Raw genomic sequence first — 19,922 nt, 5'->3', positions numbered from 1 at the left:
TGATTATTATTATTTAAAAAAAAAATATGATTTATGATTTTATTATAATTTAGTATTCAAATTTTAGTCGAAATTATTCAACTTTAATACAATAACAACTTTTTTTTTTTTGTTCTTAATAAGATGTAAATTAAATGTAATGTTAACATAAATTGAACTTATACACCATCTATAAAATACAAATAGAAGAATTAATTAAAAAATAATATAAATGTTTAGGAAAATAGGGTTTTGATCCACTAATTTTAAAAAATAAATAAAAAAATTCAAATTTTATAAATTAGTTTTATCTTCATCTGTTAAAAATATTTCAAAATATATCTATTTTTTCATATATCAAATAATTATTTTCTAAAATAACTTTTTTGCTTATCATATTATAACACCAATTAATAATTTTTTTTTTTTTTACAATCAGACTTGATTTGAGATTACTAAAATAAGAAATTTTTAAAATTAAAAATATAAAAATTTTAAAACTAAAATTATAAAAATAAAATATTAATTTTCACTCGGTTAAAACACACTTATAAAAAATATAATATATTTATTTATAAGATATTTTTATCAAATTATAATATAATAATTTTATTTAATATTTTTAAGTAATATGGCATTTCAGAAAATAATTATTTTACTTATAAAAAAATGGATGTATTTTTTAAAATATTTTTATATTTTTTAAATTAGCTAAAGGAAAAAACTTATGAAACATTCTATTTGCATGATTTTATTTTATTTTTTTAGATTTCCAGTATAAAAGAGAGTTTTGCTCCAAAAATCCGAAATTCGTAAATGTGATTTACAGTGATCGGTGTCGTGGACGGTTTTTAATAAAAAAAATTTATAAAATCGAATATGCTGCTTTTATCGTCTTTCGTCAGCCTCACGGCACTCACCTGCCCTGCCTAGACACAGCGAACAAGAAAGGGTTATACCAATCGGTACCTGCGCCTCAAGACACAAACTATCATTTTCTAGGAACTTGGCATCTTCATACACTTTCTTCCTCCGCACGACCCTAAATTAGGGGGGGGGGGGGAGAAAAAATCTCAATTTTGTTTGTGGATTTGGTTTTGAATCCATGGAGTTGTGTCAATTGAAGCTCACTCTTCTTCTTTTTTTCGCTGTTTGCTTGCTTGTGCCTTCGATCCAAGCCAAAAGTGTTAGCTACTGCGGTGAGTGGTTCTCGTTTCATCTTTTCGTATCCCTTTGGTTCATCAGAAAATGGAGGAAGAAAAAACAAAGTGATATTTGGATTCGTGTTTGTTTATTTATGGTTTTATTTTTATTTTTTGTAATATAGTAAATAATCCGGAAAGGCTCAGGGATTCGATTTCCTTGCTTCTCTGCAGCCAAACGGAGTGAATTCCAATGTCCGGAAATCTTAGGCTCTGTTTGTTTTTAATCGGAAGTAGTGTCTGTTTGCTTTATGTTCATGGGTATTTTTCCGTGAGACGGCCGACAAAAGATGCTCCCGGATTTTCCGGGAAACTTTCCTGCAAAACAAGGGAGATTTAAATTTGTAATATCTGGTCCTAGTGCGTGTTAGTTACACTATTTTCTGGCGCTGAATGCAGATAAGAAAGGTCAGTATGCTGTTAAGGTCCAGGATATTCAGATCTCTCCGGATCCTATTATCCCAGGCAAGCCAGCCACCTTCACTATCTCCGCTTCTGCAGGTAAAATCTCACATCTGGCCATGTTTGTTAATATTCTTTTTGTGACATTTATGGGCTTGAAACTATGGCCCTGTTAAATAATACTATGCTGATCGCTTTGTCTCATTAATTTGTTGTTTGGGCTTGTATTTTTCATTTAACGCGATTTGAATGCTGGTTCTGATTATAGGCATTTGATTTTGGTATAGCATTTTTGTATGATGTAAATTGTTGTTATATATCATGGACTCCTTTTTTCTTGGGTCTGGCATTCACAGGGAAATCAATAATTGTTCTGAGCTTTCAGTTGGAATTTGATATTGTTGCTCTAAAATATAACCTTTGTTTGAGAGAACAATTCCCAAAGTGCGGTATTAAGATACTTGGCTTGATGAATCCCGTTGATGCAACCCTTGTAGGGAAGGGTTGAATGACAGCAGCAAACAAACAAACAGTTGCCGCAGTATTTAACATTTTTGGCTTGACTTACAGAAGCGACCCTTGTAAAGAAGGAATAAGGATTGATAAATCCACTTAAATTTATGGTTACACAGTGGTTAAAGTGGAAATTCTAGATTGTGGTTTCCCTGTATAAGCATTGGCACAAATGGTCATGATTTAACCATATGATACCAAATCTGAATGAATTTGATCAACTATCTTAGTTTCAAAAAGCAAATAGAGATCATCATATAGTCATAGGCTTCAAGAAAAGACTCGAATGATAATTTTAAAACCCAAAGTTCTACCATAATTGTGGCTATATCTTGAGGCCAATTGTTGGAAATTTCAGAAAAAAGTCTGCATTGGTGATTATAACTCTAGAGAAACACAACTAAACCAATGATTCTTTGATTGAATCTAGGCAATGCTATGCTTGGAGAGACTGGTGCGAGGTGGCTGTAATTTCCAAATCTTGCCACTCATTTGCTGGTGAGAAAATCTCCCTGAGAAAATCTACAACTTATATAGTCTATGGCTGCTCATTAGGTGATGAGCTTTAAAGCCTTTCATATAGGGAACCCAAGGGTCCTCTCATACATCTTGAAGTAGATCAGAGCCCAGAAATTGGAAAGCCACTTCTGCTTAAGAACTCAGAAAAAGGGGACTGATGGTTACAAACGCAAAACAAAATGTCTGTGAGTTTTCAGCCACAATTGATGCTTCTTTTAATCATGTACAAATGATATAACAATTGTAATCTCATGAAAGCAAATAACTAAAATAAGTGCCAGTTTTTTTCAGGAACATGCAGTTAAAATCCTAAAAGAAACTGAGTGGAAAACTTCAACAATATGGCTAATATCCTCCGTTTAACCTCCTTCTTGTGGATAACATGCACTGTTCAATCTCAATTCAGTTATTTTCTTCTTCTACAAAGTTTTAATCTGTTTCATACATTTTGAATCATGGCTTGAAGTGTTAGTGTGAAGATCATGCACCCATGTTATTTCGGAATAGATAGGCAGGTTCAGAAAATTTGTCCACCATGGGCAAAATAGAATCCTTTCGTCTTTGGTGACTACGAAATTTATAAGAGGCGAAAAACAAACTTCATAGTCGCTTCTATCCATGATGAAGAGGGAATAGGAGTGAAGTCTACAACCTAGTATATATGGCCAAAAATGATATTTTCTTACCGGTGTCAAACTGTTATCATGACCAAAAAGTCCTCCATGTTGCTCCATAACGTTCTTCTCTCATAAAGAACAATCAGAGTGCACATATGAACTCTTTCAAGGACTTCTTCATGAGTAGTATAATTATTAAGTTGTTTACCATGGTTACTTGCCTATGGGGACCAAAATAAGGATCACTCACATAAAGTTCTTTGAAAGTATAATATGTTCACTTCCATAGGCAAATTTGATAGTGGAGAAGCTCTTCAGCTCAACACATCAACAACTCTGTTTCAAGAAATAACCATAACTGTACATTCATATGATTTACAATATAGAAAATGAACTCAGCACCGAGTCCAGACCATGTAATGACTTCTATTTCATTCTGCTTCCAAAACTGCCTAAAACCCAATGTCACAAGTGAACATGCAGTGTAGAATTTCTTACTAGGTAATGCAACAGGCTTCTCTCTCTCTCTCTCCTTCTTCTTCTTCTTCTTCTTCTTGTCTTAGTACACCTACATCCATACATGAAGTGCCAATACTGTTTTGAACAGTGGCAGGTGTACATTCCCTGCCTGAACCCAGGAAAACACCCCCTTTTAGGCTGGTGTTGGCAGACGTAGATAGGGCTGCTCCCCTGAACCTGATAAAATACACACCTATAACTATTAGTTACTAAAACTCAAAATATAAAGACTCCCAAAGTTAGGTTTTTATATTTAAATGTTTGCTTTTTTAAATATAAGTTCCCATTCTGGATATAAATATCCAATACACATCAAAAACTCTGCACTTTACTATGTTTTTAAAATTTTATATGTAACTGTGAGTGCTTCTAAGTCCTTTTTGTACATGAGTGTTTTTGGTGACATGTACCAATGCATGTGAACTAGTTGCTTTCTTGGCCTTATTATTTTTCAATTAGAAATGCCCTAAAACCATAACATTATGCTTACTCCTTTATCCTCCTGTTTTGTTCTTGAAAGTTTGATAACACCATTTGAAAGTTTCTTTTGATCCCTGTGACAGGAAAGATATAAAAGAAGAATTTACTGAGTAGGTGATGGTTATGTTTAAATGAACAAAACACTGTTGCTTTTGTCTTTCAGACATGATTTTCCATTTCCTCAATAAACTTATCTTGTATCTTTCATGCTTTAAATTATTAGGTGCATGATCATGTTTAAATATGAAAAACTGCTGATGGCTTTTGTACATTCTTTGCTATTTCCTCAATAAACTTATCCTGTATCTTTCATGCAGGTGAGGGTATCTCTGGAGGTAAAGTGGTGATTGAGGTTTCATTATTTGGGGTGCATGTCCACACAGAGAGCCATAATCTTTGTGAGGAGACATCCTGTCCTATTTCAGGAGGCAACTTTGAGCTCTCTCATTCACAAATGCTTCCAGGATTCACCCCACCAGTATGCCACACTTTACCTGCTTTTATATTTTGTGCTTTCTTATGCTAATTTGGATTTGCTCGATTCATTGGCCTCACTTATTTTGATTTATTTTATGAACTACCAAACTTTTGTACATGCTAAAATGGTGACTCAGTTGAATCAAGGGGTGTATTACCATGAATGGTTACTGAATAAAAACATCAAACATCTTTCCCATTTAGACTTTGGGTACAATTTTCTTAGATGTTGACTCCATCATTCAGGCACACTTTCTTTTTGGACTTCATATACCATGCAAGACTTTGAACCTTCCAAGGAAAAACATTTCCCCATATCTTTTTTTTTCACCTGTGGAAGTTCTTATCTTCTTTATCTGTAGTTTACTTTAGATTGTTTGTATACATAAATGATTGTTCTAAGTCCTTGTTATTTCCATTTGACCTTTTTGCGACATGGTATCAGTAATTCAAGATCATGTTGCCTCTCTTATCTAGACCCTAGTACTAGTATGTCTTGATAATGATGTCATCAATTCTGAAAATTCTGCTTGGTTATTGGATTCACAACAATAAATATCTTTGATTCATTGATTTGCTTTTGGAGTTGTCATTTTTCAGTGCAGCAGCCGATTTTATAGCTGTGCAATGTCATGTCATTAGGGAATACTTTATAATCTCTCATCGTACTGGCCCTCAATGCGGCTATCAACCTTCTTAGGCATGATTGAATCATGTCAATTTACTTAGTTCCATGATATTGCTGCATTTGTTACTGATTTCATTTGTCCTGGTTTGTCTATTCATGTTTCCTTATTGTTACTACCTCTATGCATTCTATATATATTTTTTCATTTTTTGCCTTTTCATTTTCATCTATTTTAGAAGCTTCTTCTAATTTATTTCCTAGTGTTCTATTGTTGCTTGCCATGTTGAGTTGAGACTGTTGTTATTAACTTATTTATAATTATAATGTTAGCCTAACAGGTGGCCTTATTCACATATACTCTACGGGAGCAGCTACATTGGTTACCCCCACAACCATTCATTCTACAAAATCACTGAAGATGATTCCATTTAACTGTTGGTTGTCCTCTTCTCCTACCAACCATCCCCTAACCGATCATACAAAGATGTGTCCAAAAGAAGAAAAAAGAAAAGAAAAAAGGGAAGAATCAAACTAGCATAGTACCTTCAAGACCTAGGGAGGAAGGGAATGTAAATGGTTCCATCAACAAGGCTTAGCCACCCTGATCTGCTACCTAGTTAGCTAATCCAGGCATCCAAGTGAAAGAGCAAACTTAACCCATTAAAATTTCATCCGAGTGAAAGAGCAAACCTAACCCATTAAAATATCAATAATTGTGTGAATTCAAGCATCTAATTTCCAGGGCCCTTCTTCCTTTGAGACACTGAAAATGATCAAATCCTTTACTTAGTTTTTAATGCCCGTAGATGGTACCTCAATCAAACCTTTGGGCAAACCTACAATCTAAGTGTCAATGGAAAAATCATGGCAACGAGCTTGGAAAAGGCTCTGAACTATACTGCCACTGTGATGGATGACTTTGGAGAAAGCTCTATCTTGTGGGATTGATAGGTGGCCAACATAATTTAATATTCGAAATTTTCTTCTTGCATTCCTTCATTTTTAGTGACCTGAGAGAGAATTTACATTTATTATCTTTATTATTATTTTATCATATTGCTATATTGATAGAAGTACATTTGTTTGGGTATTTCATTAGCTGACAGCGTCTGGTATTGTACAGGGCTCATACACTCTCAAGATGAAGATGGAGGATGAGAGCAAGCATCAGCTGACCTGCATTACCTTCAATTTCAACATCGGTTTTGGGTCTTATGTGGCTGATAGTTAAGAGTGAACAATTAAAGAGGTTTTCGCAGAATCCATCTTTGTCATGTTTGCTTGTTAGAAAAAAAAAAAGAAAGTCACAGGAACTCGTTATGTTACGCCTGTAAAGTCATGGAACATCTTAAAACGATATATGGCTGTCCGGATGCAGGTGCAACTGTTCATGTTATCTTGTACCATCTACCATGTGACTATTCTTAAAGGATACTTTTTATCTTCTGTTTTGGAAATGAAGGAATGTGAATACACTGTTTCTCCATTTACAATTGCTGAAGAATATTAGGGATTGGAGAAACTTTGTTCCTTTGAAGACGTTATTTGCCCTCATCAATTGTGTGATGTGAGGAGCATCCAAATGTACCTCTATGATTCAATGAAGTACATGTTTGCTTTTGTTGTGAGCTGACAAAAGCAAATCCCAAACCCCCGACACCCGCAAAATGTAGCAACTTCATCAAGAATTTATATATTACAGTATAACCTTTTTTTTTATGCAAGATAAAATGTTCAACACAAATGTTGATAGGAACTAAGAAGTAGCAATAGGAAAGAAGTTTGAGATTCGTTTCTAAGAACGTAGATTACTAAAAATGGCATGATGGTGGTGTTGCAAAAAATATAATGCCATTAATGAAAAGCGTCAAGTGAGGGCCCCAACAGATTTAGAGAAACTTTTCATTGGCTTTTTTTTTTTATTTTTTTGTTTCTTTTCATAAGATGTCGTGAGACGCATCCTGCTGCTGCTTCCAACTCCCATAATGACAAATGTCAAAACCCACATTTCCATTTTTAGAGCATATGCATAGAGAGAAGAATAACAGGGTGAGAAGACGACTTAAGCCCCATAAAATCATTTTTATCATGCTGGGTAAGACTATATAATGCCACCTCTTGATCCAGGTGGCAGGTGGTAAGCGAGTGCTGAAGTAATTGAGGAAAGAGGCCAAAGTGAGGAATGGGAATTTCATCATCCACCATAATGAATGTAGTGACAGTTATCCAGGTTTGTAGTTGACAACACATTCGCGGATTGTATTAATACTTGTGAAAAGGAAATTTCTGGTATTAGAATTCATCACTGCTGGGCACATTGCACCCTTTGAGCGCCACCAGGCATCTCTTCATCCTCCTCGTATGCTTCCTGAGCCTGTGCCTGCTTCCTCCTCATCTCCTCCTCTATGTTGACATCATGCAGTGTGGTCTCCTCACACTCGTCCAGCTCCATATCTGTCAGCTGTGTAGTCGCCCTTGCTGGCAGCACAGCTTCCAATGCCTTGCACTGCTCTGGGCTTAGTGTGTCCGGGAACTCCACGTTGAACTGGATGTATAGCTTCCCCCTCATGAATGGCCTCTGGTATATTGGCATTCCCTCGTCATTGATTGCCTTGAACTGATCTGCATTAACAACTCCCCCACCCCCCAGTCAACATTTAAATGACCAAATCACACAGAGAGAGCCATGTAATGAAAAGAAACATAGAGATATGACATTACTAACCAGGCTTGACAACTTCCCCAGGATTTGATTTAATAAGCAGCTGCCTTCCATCCAAGTGCGTCAATATAAACTGGAAACCACAGAGAGCCTCAGTGAGGGACAAGGTGTGCTCCACAAAAAGGTCATCCCCCTTTCTCTTGAATTTTGGATGTTCCTTTTGCTGGAGGACAAAAACTATATCCCCAGTGACTGTGTCAGGCTGCAAAATGACCCAAAACAAGCAGATAAAATCATCAACAAATATCTATCTATAGATAGTATTATAAGATTCATCAAAACATACCGCTTCATCAGCTTCTCCAGGAAATGTAACTTTCTGTCCATTTTGCATGCCCTTTTCCACAATGACTTCCAGCACCTTCTTCTCCTGAACAACCTTCTCACCTTTACACTGTGGGCAGCGGTCTTTATCATTGATAGTTTCTCCAGTACCTTTGCATTCATTGCAAGGATGCTGCATCTGCTGAATCATAGAGGGGCCAAGTTGTCTAATTGAAACCTTCATCCCAGACCCTTGACAACCATTACACTTTATTGATGCTCCAGATTTTGACCCTTTTCTGTCATTGTTTACATGATAACCTCCCATATAAGCACATAGCAGGGCAATAAAAAGTAAATGAAATCATTATAAAATTTGAGTGCATCACAGAATTACTCACCCATTGCACTTCGAGCATATTACATTTCTTGAGAGGGAGAGTTTCTTTGACGTCCCAATATAAAGGTCCTCTAAAGAAACCTTCAAGGGGTGGACGACATCTTCTCCCCTCCTTTGCCTTCTTCCCCTGCTGCTACCACCACCTGCTCACAAATAAGATTTAATTCAATCTAGCATTGCTCTTCACAGGGCTCTGAGTAAAATTGAGCTCCAAGCCAATCACACCACATATTATATATAATAGTTCATAAATCTTACCACCAAATGGACTCCCACCAAAGAAAGATTGGAAAATGTCAAATGGATCATGGCCACCACCACTGCCACCCATTCCTTCCTTGAGGGCATCTTCACCATACTGATCATAGATTTCACGTTTCTCAGGGTCACTCAGAACCTCATAAGCCTGAGCAAGTTCTTTGAACTGCAAGAGACACCCAATGTTTCAAATTCAGTTCCACTACAACGGAAAACTAAAAACTTCATATTGCTTTAATACAATCAGGCTAAAAAACCTGTGAATCCATTCCAATAACAACCCATGACAAAAACAAATTCCACAATGTCCCAAGCCTTTCCAACACACAGGGCCCCCACTCAATTGCCATGATGATAAAATAAATAACACATTGGAAAACTTCCCAAAACAGGTGGTAACAACCACAAACCCCCTTCCAATACATAGAGCTGCACTGGCTGCAACCACAGCTGGAGCAGAAACCTCGTATTCTTTTCTATCTAAAAAATCTTTAACTAACAACGATCCTTTCAAAAACTAAACTCAATCCCAGGCAACCATCCCTGCACCGAGCCCTCAGCAAAACCAGGGAGCTCAAGTCAGGCATAAAAAGGAATTCAGATATTGGACATTTTACAGCCCCTACAAAGCAGCTCATGAGTGTTACAGAGTGGAGAACACCATTCACCCAAAACTGAGAGAAATCAAACATCAATTATATACACCAACACCATCACTTGGAAGAGTTCATCAAATCTCAACCTTCTATCTACCTTGACAAACCACAATCGGGGAACATACCTGTTAGCATATTAGTTTTCTGTTTGTACCACTATTCCTAAGTTCTTGATCTGAACTTCTTTTGACAGGCAAATAGATGACTCAGTTAATATTACTCGGCGCCTAACAAAAGGAGGCCCAACCCAAATACGTACGTACACAAGATTGACAAAAACCATAAAGGAAAAGAGGAAACAGAAACCACTGCTGGACGAGAAATGCAAACACAGCTCACAGCAAACATAATCTGTATTCATATTAACAATAGCTGATCTGCTATAAGCAAAGAAAAATCATAATTTAAAATCGAAAAAGATGAATTTTACAGTCCAAGAATGACGACCGCTTAACATATCACCCAAAATCTTACCGGCCCGCACCCGTAAGTTTTTTCCTTTTTTTTTTTTGGGTTTCGGTGTTATGACAAAAAAATTAGGAGGAAGATGAAGGAGAAGGAAAGGAAAGAGAGGAAGAAAACGAGAGACAATGGAGAAGAAATAAGGATTATGGCTTTGGATGGATGGGTGTGTAGAGGCGGAAGAAGATGGTATTTAGGGTGTTTCATATGTACATTTTAATTGAAAAAAGGGTTGAACATCTCTCAATTTTAAATGAAAATAGACTACCTCCTTTTTTTTCCTTCCATCTTTTGGTAAGTGTTTTGAAAAAAGAAAAAAGAAAAATTGAAATCAATTAATCATCCGCTTCTCATCGGAATTTCATCCTCGTTACCAAAAACCTCATCCAAAATCAGATATCCAAACACCAGATACATTGAATTCGAAGTGGATCTTAAAGAGACAAAAAACAGAAAGAGAGATTAAAAAAACCAAAACCAAAACCAAACCCTAGACTAAGAAACAAAATTTAGAACAAAAAAAAATGACATAAGAAACGGAATGAATTTACCTTCTCTGGATCACCTCCCTTGTCAGGATGATTCTTGATGGCGGCTTTACGATACGCCTTCTTGAGATCATCCTGAGAAGCGTTCTTTGACACTCCCAGTGTCTCATAGTACCTGGTATTATCGCTTTTCTTCGGCGCTCTTCCAAACATTTTTCTTCAATCTGTTCCTGGGAACCTTAACTTCTCTGAGATTTCCAATCCAAACCCAACCCCCAGAAATCGTAATTGGATCTTAAGAGAACGGCGTCTTCAGAAACTCTAAGGACGTCAACTTTTGGGAGTGGGGTTTGTATCATATATATAGAGGGAGCGAACGGCTGTGATCGTTTGCGATTGGGGTGAGTCTAGAACTCTCTTTATATTTCCAGATTTTATTGGTAGGGAAAGAAGGAACGTAGGCCGTTGGATGATCTTTCGTCCAAGGGTTGAGATTTTCTTTCTAGATGCTTTCCTATGGGGCTGCTTCCCCGACTCTTCCGGGCATTTTCTACGTGCCTGAGGCAGCAGCTTCTCAGTTGTGAGTTGTGACCTTCTATGTTCCTGGAATGATTCCGTCCAAGGAATGAAATTTTATTTTAAATATCTTTTGATTAAAGGAAAATTATATTTACACCCAACTAATTATTTTTAGCATCCACCTCAATTCATACATCAACTCTAAGACATTAATCTTATTAATAAATCTATTTATAAATTTTCAATATATCTTAAAATATTATCGACATTATTCTCTTTCACAAGTATCTTCTTCTTTCTTCTTTTCTCAATTTTTATTTTTATTTTATTCTCAACAATAAATCCTATAATAATCCTTTCTTTGAAACTTATTTTTCAACAAGAAAACCTTTAACACAAGTTCAAACCTAATTGCAATTATTTTATATAATTTTTTTCTTTCATCTGTTGTCACTTTTTCTTTATAATGAGATTTGATTTAAATTATTTATTTTTTATTTTTAGGAAAATCAATATTCCTAAATTTTTTGGTAATTTTTTTTAAAGTTTAACTAGGATTAAGAAACCATTAAGGTTAACATATTCCTAAAAAATAAAAAATAAAAAGTTAAAAGATATATAAACAAATGGTATATTAAGTTTTGAGTAGAGAAAAATTTAGAGAGTTTAAAGCATATAATCTTGAAAATTATAATAAATTTGATCTCTCTTTCTTATGTCAATCTGTTATCTTATTTTCCTTTTCCTAACAAATGGTATCTAAACTTTCCCATACTCAATACTCTCATCTTAGTTTTCCTTTTTTTTTTTGTTCCATCACTTTTTATTTTAATTTTTTTTAAAAGAAAAAATAACTTATGAAAAATAAGGTTTTTGAATTACCTTCTGAAATGTTCAAAATCCAGATTGGTTATTTCACTGACTAATTTTCTCATCTCAAGTCACGAATGAAATTACGAATATGAGAATAATTCTTTTCTCACAGCATAAGAGCTTTGATTTTTGTTTTCACAAAGAAGAATATGAATAACTTCAAGAGAAAGGACTTTGTGTTTTTTTAGAAAGAAAAATTGTATTATTTCTCTTGTTTTTCGAGGATGAGAAGAAAAACACATTTCTTCACTTTTGTTTTCAAGGAAAGAAAACAGAAAACTGTATTATTTCTCTGTTTTTTTTTATGGGAGAGAGAGTTCTCAGAGAGCGAGAGGAATTTTTTTTTTTTTAATAGTAACAGTTTTTGGATAGTTTTAAAACTCCCAAAAATTGCTCTCCTTATTTCTTTCATTAATTGGGTCGAGTTGGGTTAGCCCATTGGGGCACCCAAACCCAACTCCAACAATAACCTAATTGTTGTATAAATGTTTTAAACAACTCCACAAAAGTATGATGTTTTGCCTAACCAACAATAACCTAATTGTTTCAAGCAAGCCCAACTTTTCTATACAAAAGCCCTTTCACAAGGCAAGGAAGAAAACAATTGAGATATATATAATTCTTTTGTTGTTTTAGACCACATTGTTTACTATTGGTAGGCTTCCTATGCACATGATCAATCTAGCTAAAAATATTTTTCCTTGTACTTGTTGGCCTAAACCTACACATGAAAACTACCATCAGGCCATTATTATATCCTGCTTCATTTGATCAATTATGATTCTTAGACTTGCTACAACTACATTAAAATTCTGAATTCTTAATTGTACCTTAGCATTTATATTTCCACATTAACTCGCGTTCTTATCATAACTAGTTTTTGAATGCTATATATTTTGCACTCTGTGTGTGTATCAGGGTCACTCTTATGGTGAGGCAAATGACTCTTAAGAAATTGCATTTGATTTAGGAGTATTCACTAGGGATTTAAATTTTGAGGAGGATGTAAGCAGGTATACTTATTTCTTAAATTTAATTTAAATTGTCATTTAATTGTTGTTTAAACCATATGATACTAAAGAACCTGCCCAAGGTTTACAATCATGAACACACTAGAATCAGGTCCATGTTTACATGAATTTTACTCTCATATTCTCAGCATGATGCTTACTATACTAATATAATTGGTACTTGTTCTTATATTATTTATGTTATAGTGTGATGATATATCCCTGGAAGGACTACAAAAAGAATTAGAAGAATGTAGGAACCATAATGTAAGTAACTCAACTATTATTTTTTGTGGGGATTCAAACGTTGATTACCAATATATAATATTTATCTTATTAATGCTTTTTCAAGTTCCAGTAATTGTTTATAGTTTTGTACCTCATTTGCATCCTACGCATGCATTTGATGTAAATGAGTTGGGCCCACCATACCCTTTCGGTGCTCCTTTTAAAATATCTTACTTTCTTAGCATAAAAATAAAATTGTTGATACCTATTTTATAAAATCTAGAAGGGAATGATAATATCTCATCTCATAAAGAAAGATGGCTAGGATCCTTGCCGGGGTTATTTCAATTGTGCTTGCAACATTGACAACAATCTTTCAACTATATTGATCTATGGGTCAAAACCTTTCAACATGATCATCCCTTAACATAAATACCTATTTTAAGATTATTCCTCGGGTCTAAGGAATTTACATTTTTAATGTTAGGAACCTGGATTATTTTGTTTTCATGTCTTACATCTCATAGAGTGCATGTATTTATCCATATACATATCTAAATCTATCATATCGTAATAAAATGACAATAAAAACCATTATTAACTATAGATCTAGAGATATAGTACTAATACGTAATACCTAGATTTGGATGTTCCACAATCAATTCATCACGGTTAAGAACATGTATCTGGAGGTCTCACATACCTAAGATATTCCGTTCGATGACTCAAACCTTGTCCATGGCACTCCAAAGAGTGGACTTTGGAAGAGTGGATGTTTAGACTCTCTCTTTCTCTAGAGGTGGAAGATGACTAATCAAAGTCATTAGAAAACCCTAACCATATAAAGGGGTATTTATAGGGTACCTTTATTGGGCTTAACTAACTTAAGCCCACATGGGGTTGGGTTACTTAATCTAGTCCAAAACATGTCTTAATTGATTAATTAACCACACAAGACCATCTAATTAATTAATTAGTGCAATCTAGAGAACCTATTCACTATACCCTATGCAACTTTACTTAATTACCAAAATGGCCCATTACATAAGAGTGAACTGAGAATCAATTCAACTCTCATAAACCATGTCATCATGGTATATAAGCTCAAAGCAATGACCACTGAGACCCATAGCAGTACTGACTCCCTCATAATCCAATTATAAAGTTGATTCAACAGCCCACTATAGTGAATCAACTGCACTCTAGTATCCTATATAAATAACATTAATGAGATGAAGCACAGGTCTATGACTATTATTCACTACAAGCGGACTCTCTATGAACTAGTGTTCATAATCTAACAAGGTATTATTATCACCTATCAAGGTTACCTCTCAAGTTCTTGAGTTACAGATCTCACTTATTATGTGATCAATTGACATGCTCTAACTCTAAGGTACATATGTCAAATTCCACTAAAGGAATTATTACAACCACAAATTTCATGATCACATGCCCTTTAGATCACCTAAAGATACACATTGTCTCAATTCCATAAGATATCATGGTGTCTCTATTAAGAATACTTATTATCACTAGCCTCCATCAATAATGACTCATTCCATAGGGATGTATGACTACTTTAGAGTCTCATCCATAAGTTAAAACCCCCTATTGATTTGAGCATAAACTCAACATTCTCTCAAGGTTGAAAGTCCATGCAGTATAATAGCTTGGTGAATCATGACAATTAATAACCTTAAGTTATGATTCACCGTAAGTCATGTCCAATGTGCATCACATACACTAGTGCACTCACCATGGGAAACCCATCCCATTGACCAAGACAAGTCATCCCTCCAATTAGGAGGTGGTGCACTACAGTCTCTATTAGATTGCTTAAACCTATGAACTAATTGTGGACAACTAATATACTTATAAAGAACTCATGACTTATATCCTTTGTGCAACTCTTAATGCATCTAAGTTATGTACAATGTAAGAGATATAAGTTGAATGTTTAAATCAATGTCAATGCATAAAAGAGATAGCAAGGGGATAGTTAAGTTGGAATTTGTTACACCATGTCTTGTTTTTAGAGCTCAATACCAAAAAAATCCTACTAGCCCCAAAAGTAGGTTGGGCGTTACAAAAAGAATATGTTCCACTGTCACATCAGCTCTCTATACTATCTCACTAAGTCTGATAGTACTTCTTCTATATGTGTTTTCTCTTCTAGTGACACTTTAGTTTTTTAGACTATGCCACCATCCCACTGTTATAAAAAACATTATCATCTATAGGTAAGGAAACTACCCTTAGTTCCTATAAGGAACATCTTAAGCTAAACAACTTCCTTTATTACTTCAGAAACAACAAAAACCACTTAGAGTGTACACATACCTAGAGGCAGACTTACGAGAGTTCTCATTAGATTGAAAGTCCAATTCCTGGTACCTAAGGAGTACCAACTCATTGCAAAGACTCGCAAGCATATATCCCCTCATTTTCCTAAGATACTTGAAGTATGTGTTTGACATCCGACAAAGACTCTAATCATGAATTAGATTGATATCTACTCACTATTCTGTCAACAAAACAAATATCTAGTCTAGCATATAGCATCATATGCTTAAGGCTACCCATTAAAGAGGTATAGGGTACCATCTTAATGCGATCTCTCTTCCCAAATGTCCAAGGTCAACATTGATCCTGAGAAAGACAACTCTAAACTTAAGGCTAGAAAACCCCTTTTGGAGTCCTGTATCATGCACTTGACCAAATGGTTCTCAATGTAGAAGACATGATGCAATTTTCCTATTCTTATAGTCCTAAAGGAACTTAAACCCAAGAATATAATATACCCCTTCAAGATTTTCATCTAGAATTGAGTAGACAAACAGATCTTGACTAATAACAATATTCCTATATTGTTCCCAATGAATAAATCGCCATCTACCTATAAAGTTTCATAATTAAAACAAAGTTTCATATTATAACCTTTAGCTATAGCTTGTCACACAAAACTCAAAATTTTCATCCACTCCTTTGTTCCTCTTGTAGACTAATTTACACTTATAAGGTTTATTCTTTTAGGTGCTTCTACAGGAACCCAAATTATGTTAGGATACAAGGATTCTAACTATACCTTCATAGTTGCTTACCTAAAATGAGCACAAACACTACTCACCCTTTCATCATAGTCTGTGGGATATAAACCTCCCACTATGATAAGGTATCAATGTATTAGAAATCAAAGGAATGGTATATCTCTAACCTCTACATCTATAGTATTTTGTCAATGTGGAACTATTTTTTAGTGTAGTCCAATCTATATAACTTTTTGCCTTATTCCTTATCATATAGTCTTCATAAAAAATCTGACATTTATGTCGACAAATATCTTATGATGACCTTGACTATAAAGGTAATAAGCAAAAAAAAAAATCCTCTTAAATATCTTATAAACTAATATACCTCTTAGGAAAAAAATGGTATTACACAGTCTCTAAGATATATCTCCAAAATAATATGGGAAGTGATAAGAAACCAATTATCGATCTCACTATGATTATCCAAGTTTGATATCTTCTTTCCACCCCTCCATTTTGCAATGGAGTCTCTAGTGCACATAATTGAGATATAATCTCATGCCCTTTATGGAAAGAATATAACTTACTAGACACATATCTTTGATCCAATCAAAGTGGCTGATATGTTTACATAATAGGTTATCCAATCCCACCTTAAATTTAATTAGTGAATGTGTCCAAGACATCGGATTTCCTATGTACATATCTAAACCTAGAGTAATCATCACTAAAAGTGATGAATTGAAATACCCATGTCATCCCCATGCATGGACACTCTCATCTAAGGTGAATGAAGATATATCATAAAGCTAAGAGTGGATGAAAAATGGTATGCAACAAAGGTGGGTAAAGATCACAATATACATACATACATACATCTGTATATATAGCATATTAATAGAAATAACATATTATTTTTACTATTTGTGATGAAATTTTTACTTATATTATTGGTAATCCTACAATTATGAATGTCTTTGGAAAAAAAAAAAAAAAAAAGACACATATTAATGTCTTGTTGGGGATAACATTTTGATTTTTACTTTAATAAAAAATTGAAGCACAAATCAAAGTAATAATTTTTAAAGGGTGATATTGATATAATAAAATTTTTATTAAATATGAAAGAGTATCTTGTATAAGTCAAAATATAAATTTTACAAGAATTATTAAAAAAAAATGAACCAAATAGGCTACAAATTGTTAATAAACTTTAAAATGAAGTTTTGAATTTTCATAAAATGATCTAAACAAGACTTAAGCATTGGTAATTATATTATTCTTTTTCTTTTTATTTCCCAAATGGTTATCCCAAGTTACTAAAATAAATCAATTGACAAAAGAGAAAATCGAGTTGATTTTCCAATTAGGAATCACTCACTTTGAGAATTACTTGTATTCAAAGAATCAACATTCCTACTAATAAATCAAGAGAATTTTTACATTTTTACAAATTTTTGATAAAATATTTAGTTTTCAAACGTGATATAGGATGTATGATAGTTGAAAACTATTTTTAAAATTATAATAAGGTTATGAATGGTCGTTACATTACATTGAATTTGCAAATTCTAAACTTGGAAATGTTTTTTTAAAAGAGAATTTTAAATTTCAATATTTAAATTAAGTCATCTCTTCTTCAAAAAACAATGTTTTATATATATATATATCATTATTTTTTTGGAAATTATTATAAATTTTAGAAATAGTTTTTCAATTCCTATATTTTAACGAATTATTCTAAAATATATTATATTTGGTAAAATTCCCGGAATCTAGATATATTATTTAGGTAAAACCAAAAAAGCACCCTAGATCTTGAAAAATATTGGTAAATTTGAACGGTATATTCTAAAAATAACCTAACCAAATCTTGGGATATCATGAAGTTGCATGGCCTAGAGACATGCGTAAAGAATAACTGGGTGGGAAAGTGTTCCAATATATATGTAAAGACATAGGATAATTTAGGAAAAATGTTTATCTTTCCAACCATTAATTGATGGATCATGGAAGGCAACGTACGCTGAGAAGAAGAGGAGGGTCTGGCTTGGAAAGTGTAAAGCAAAAACATAAGTATAAAAAAGGAAGAATATTTTTCTTTCCATAATTTTACTATATCTGAGTTACCGCCAGTCTGATGATAATAGATTATATATGGTAATAACCTACAAAAGCAAAATCGTTGAGCATAAATAAGCACAATGGGCTCATGGTCATTCGGATTATTGAGTTAAGATGGCTTCCATGAGGTTTCTTCACATGTCTTTCTTCTTCTTCTTTCTTGTAGTACTAGTACTACTCGTGTCCTGTGCTCATGCAGACGACAAATCCCAAGTGGAGAAGGCTTGTGGGCAAACCCCACACCCAGACCTGTGCGTTAGCTGCGTGAATTCTGACCCCAGTAGAAGCACCAGTGAGATCCCGGAATTGACATTTGAAATACTGTTCTGCATGATGAGCGAAGCAACGCATGGGCATGAAGTAGCTGACCTGCAGGCCCAAAATACCAGCAAACCCAATCTCAAGCAGGCACTCCAAACCTGTAACGTCTCCCTCTTTTCAGCCTCCTATGATCTTACCGACTCTTTGATGAGAATGGAGGGCGAGGATTATCAAAAGGCCGAGGCTGATTTGAAAAGTGCCAATACGGCTGTGTTGCAGTGCTACAAGGCGTTTTATAAGGAGCCGGTTGTTATTATTCCGCCTCAGCTCTTCTCTCACGTCGACCTTGCCGCTCGTTACTATGATGTTGCGCATGTATTCTTCCGTCTCATTCGTAAATAGTCATAATGTTCGTAACAGGTTATAGCCAGAAATTTCTCTTCATGCATGCGCACTTGCAATAAATTGAGGACAATCTTAGCTTTTTTTTATTTCAATTCCAGATATTCGCTTGATTTTCTCCTCAATTTGGGGTTTTTAGAGTTTCTACTCTCTTCATTTTAATTTAGGAGATTAACTTAATTTTCTCCTTAAATTTTGATTTTGTGATTCTCAGAGGAAAATATATAACCTATCCTATTTGAACACCATTTATTTTCAAAAACAATTATTCAAAGATATTTTGATAATTTTTTTTAGTCTTTTTAGTAGCCTTTGAAAGGTTGATATTTGCAAAAATCTTTATATGGTATTTGAAGGTAAAAAAATTAATGATAAAGATGAACTAAAATGAAATTTCAATATAAAATATCAAGTGATAACTCCAAAGTAATTTATTAGGAGGTTCCTACTAAATATAATTTTCAAAAAATTGGAAAAAAAAGGGTCATCAAACCCATTTTGATGTAAAAAATAATGAGACCACCAATTTTAGCCCATTTATACCTATTTTAGAAGAACCCATCTTGGCAATAATTTTTTCTCCCCCTTATCTCCCCCATCCATTCAAAGAGAACCTTAAAAATCTCATTTCATTTTTCCACTATCCATATTCTCTCTCAATTTCCTTTCTCTCATCTTCTTCCCATTTTCTTATTTCTTTCTTTTTTCTCTCTCCTTTTCTTCTTTTTTTCTTTTTTTAGGTATTATGTAAATATGCATTTGTTAGGTTTTAAAAACCAAAAAAGGGCTCTTTTATGGAAAGTGCTTTTTATCCCCAAAAAATTAGCATTTCATACACTGTACAATGCCCTTCTCACATTGACCAAAAATACCCTTATCACTTAACC

General features: G+C 34.2%; 3 protein-coding genes across 3 annotated transcripts; 2 read left to right on the top strand and 1 right to left on the bottom strand.

Moving 5' to 3' along the window:
• The first annotated feature begins 796 nt into the window (after positions 1–796).
• Positions 797–6,822, top strand: LOC100257110 (uncharacterized). Its single transcript, XM_002270138.5, has 4 exons — positions 797–1,178; positions 1,581–1,682; positions 4,549–4,709; positions 6,460–6,822. Exons 1-4 carry the CDS (start codon positions 1,085–1,087, stop codon positions 6,565–6,567), a joined length of 465 nt encoding a protein of 154 aa, XP_002270174.1. The 5' UTR covers positions 797–1,084; the 3' UTR covers positions 6,568–6,822.
• Positions 6,823–7,512: 690 nt separating this feature from the next.
• LOC100251979 (dnaJ protein homolog-like) lies at positions 7,513–11,194 on the bottom strand. The gene is made up of 6 exons (XM_002270326.5): positions 10,650–11,194; positions 8,981–9,146; positions 8,724–8,865; positions 8,345–8,621; positions 8,062–8,260; positions 7,513–7,958 (listed from the first exon to the last, which is right to left on the bottom strand). The coding sequence occupies exons 1-6, from the start codon at positions 10,797–10,799 to the stop codon at positions 7,639–7,641; spliced, it is 1,254 nt and encodes a 417-aa protein (XP_002270362.1). The 5' UTR covers positions 10,800–11,194; the 3' UTR covers positions 7,513–7,638.
• Positions 11,195–18,486: 7,292 nt separating this feature from the next.
• LOC104879738 (uncharacterized) lies at positions 18,487–19,035 on the top strand. Its single transcript, XM_010653616.1, has one exon. The coding sequence runs from the start codon at positions 18,487–18,489 to the stop codon at positions 19,033–19,035; it is 549 nt and encodes a 182-aa protein (XP_010651918.1).
• The last annotated feature ends 887 nt before the right edge of the window (positions 19,036–19,922 follow it).

Source organism: Vitis vinifera, chromosome 6 (assembly GCF_030704535.1).
Source record: "Vitis vinifera cultivar Pinot Noir 40024 chromosome 6, ASM3070453v1".
NCBI classification, from domain to species: Eukaryota; Viridiplantae; Streptophyta; class Magnoliopsida; order Vitales; family Vitaceae; genus Vitis; species Vitis vinifera.
Note: the sequence above shows the minus strand (reverse complement) of the source record. Positions and strands in the feature narration are given on the sequence as shown.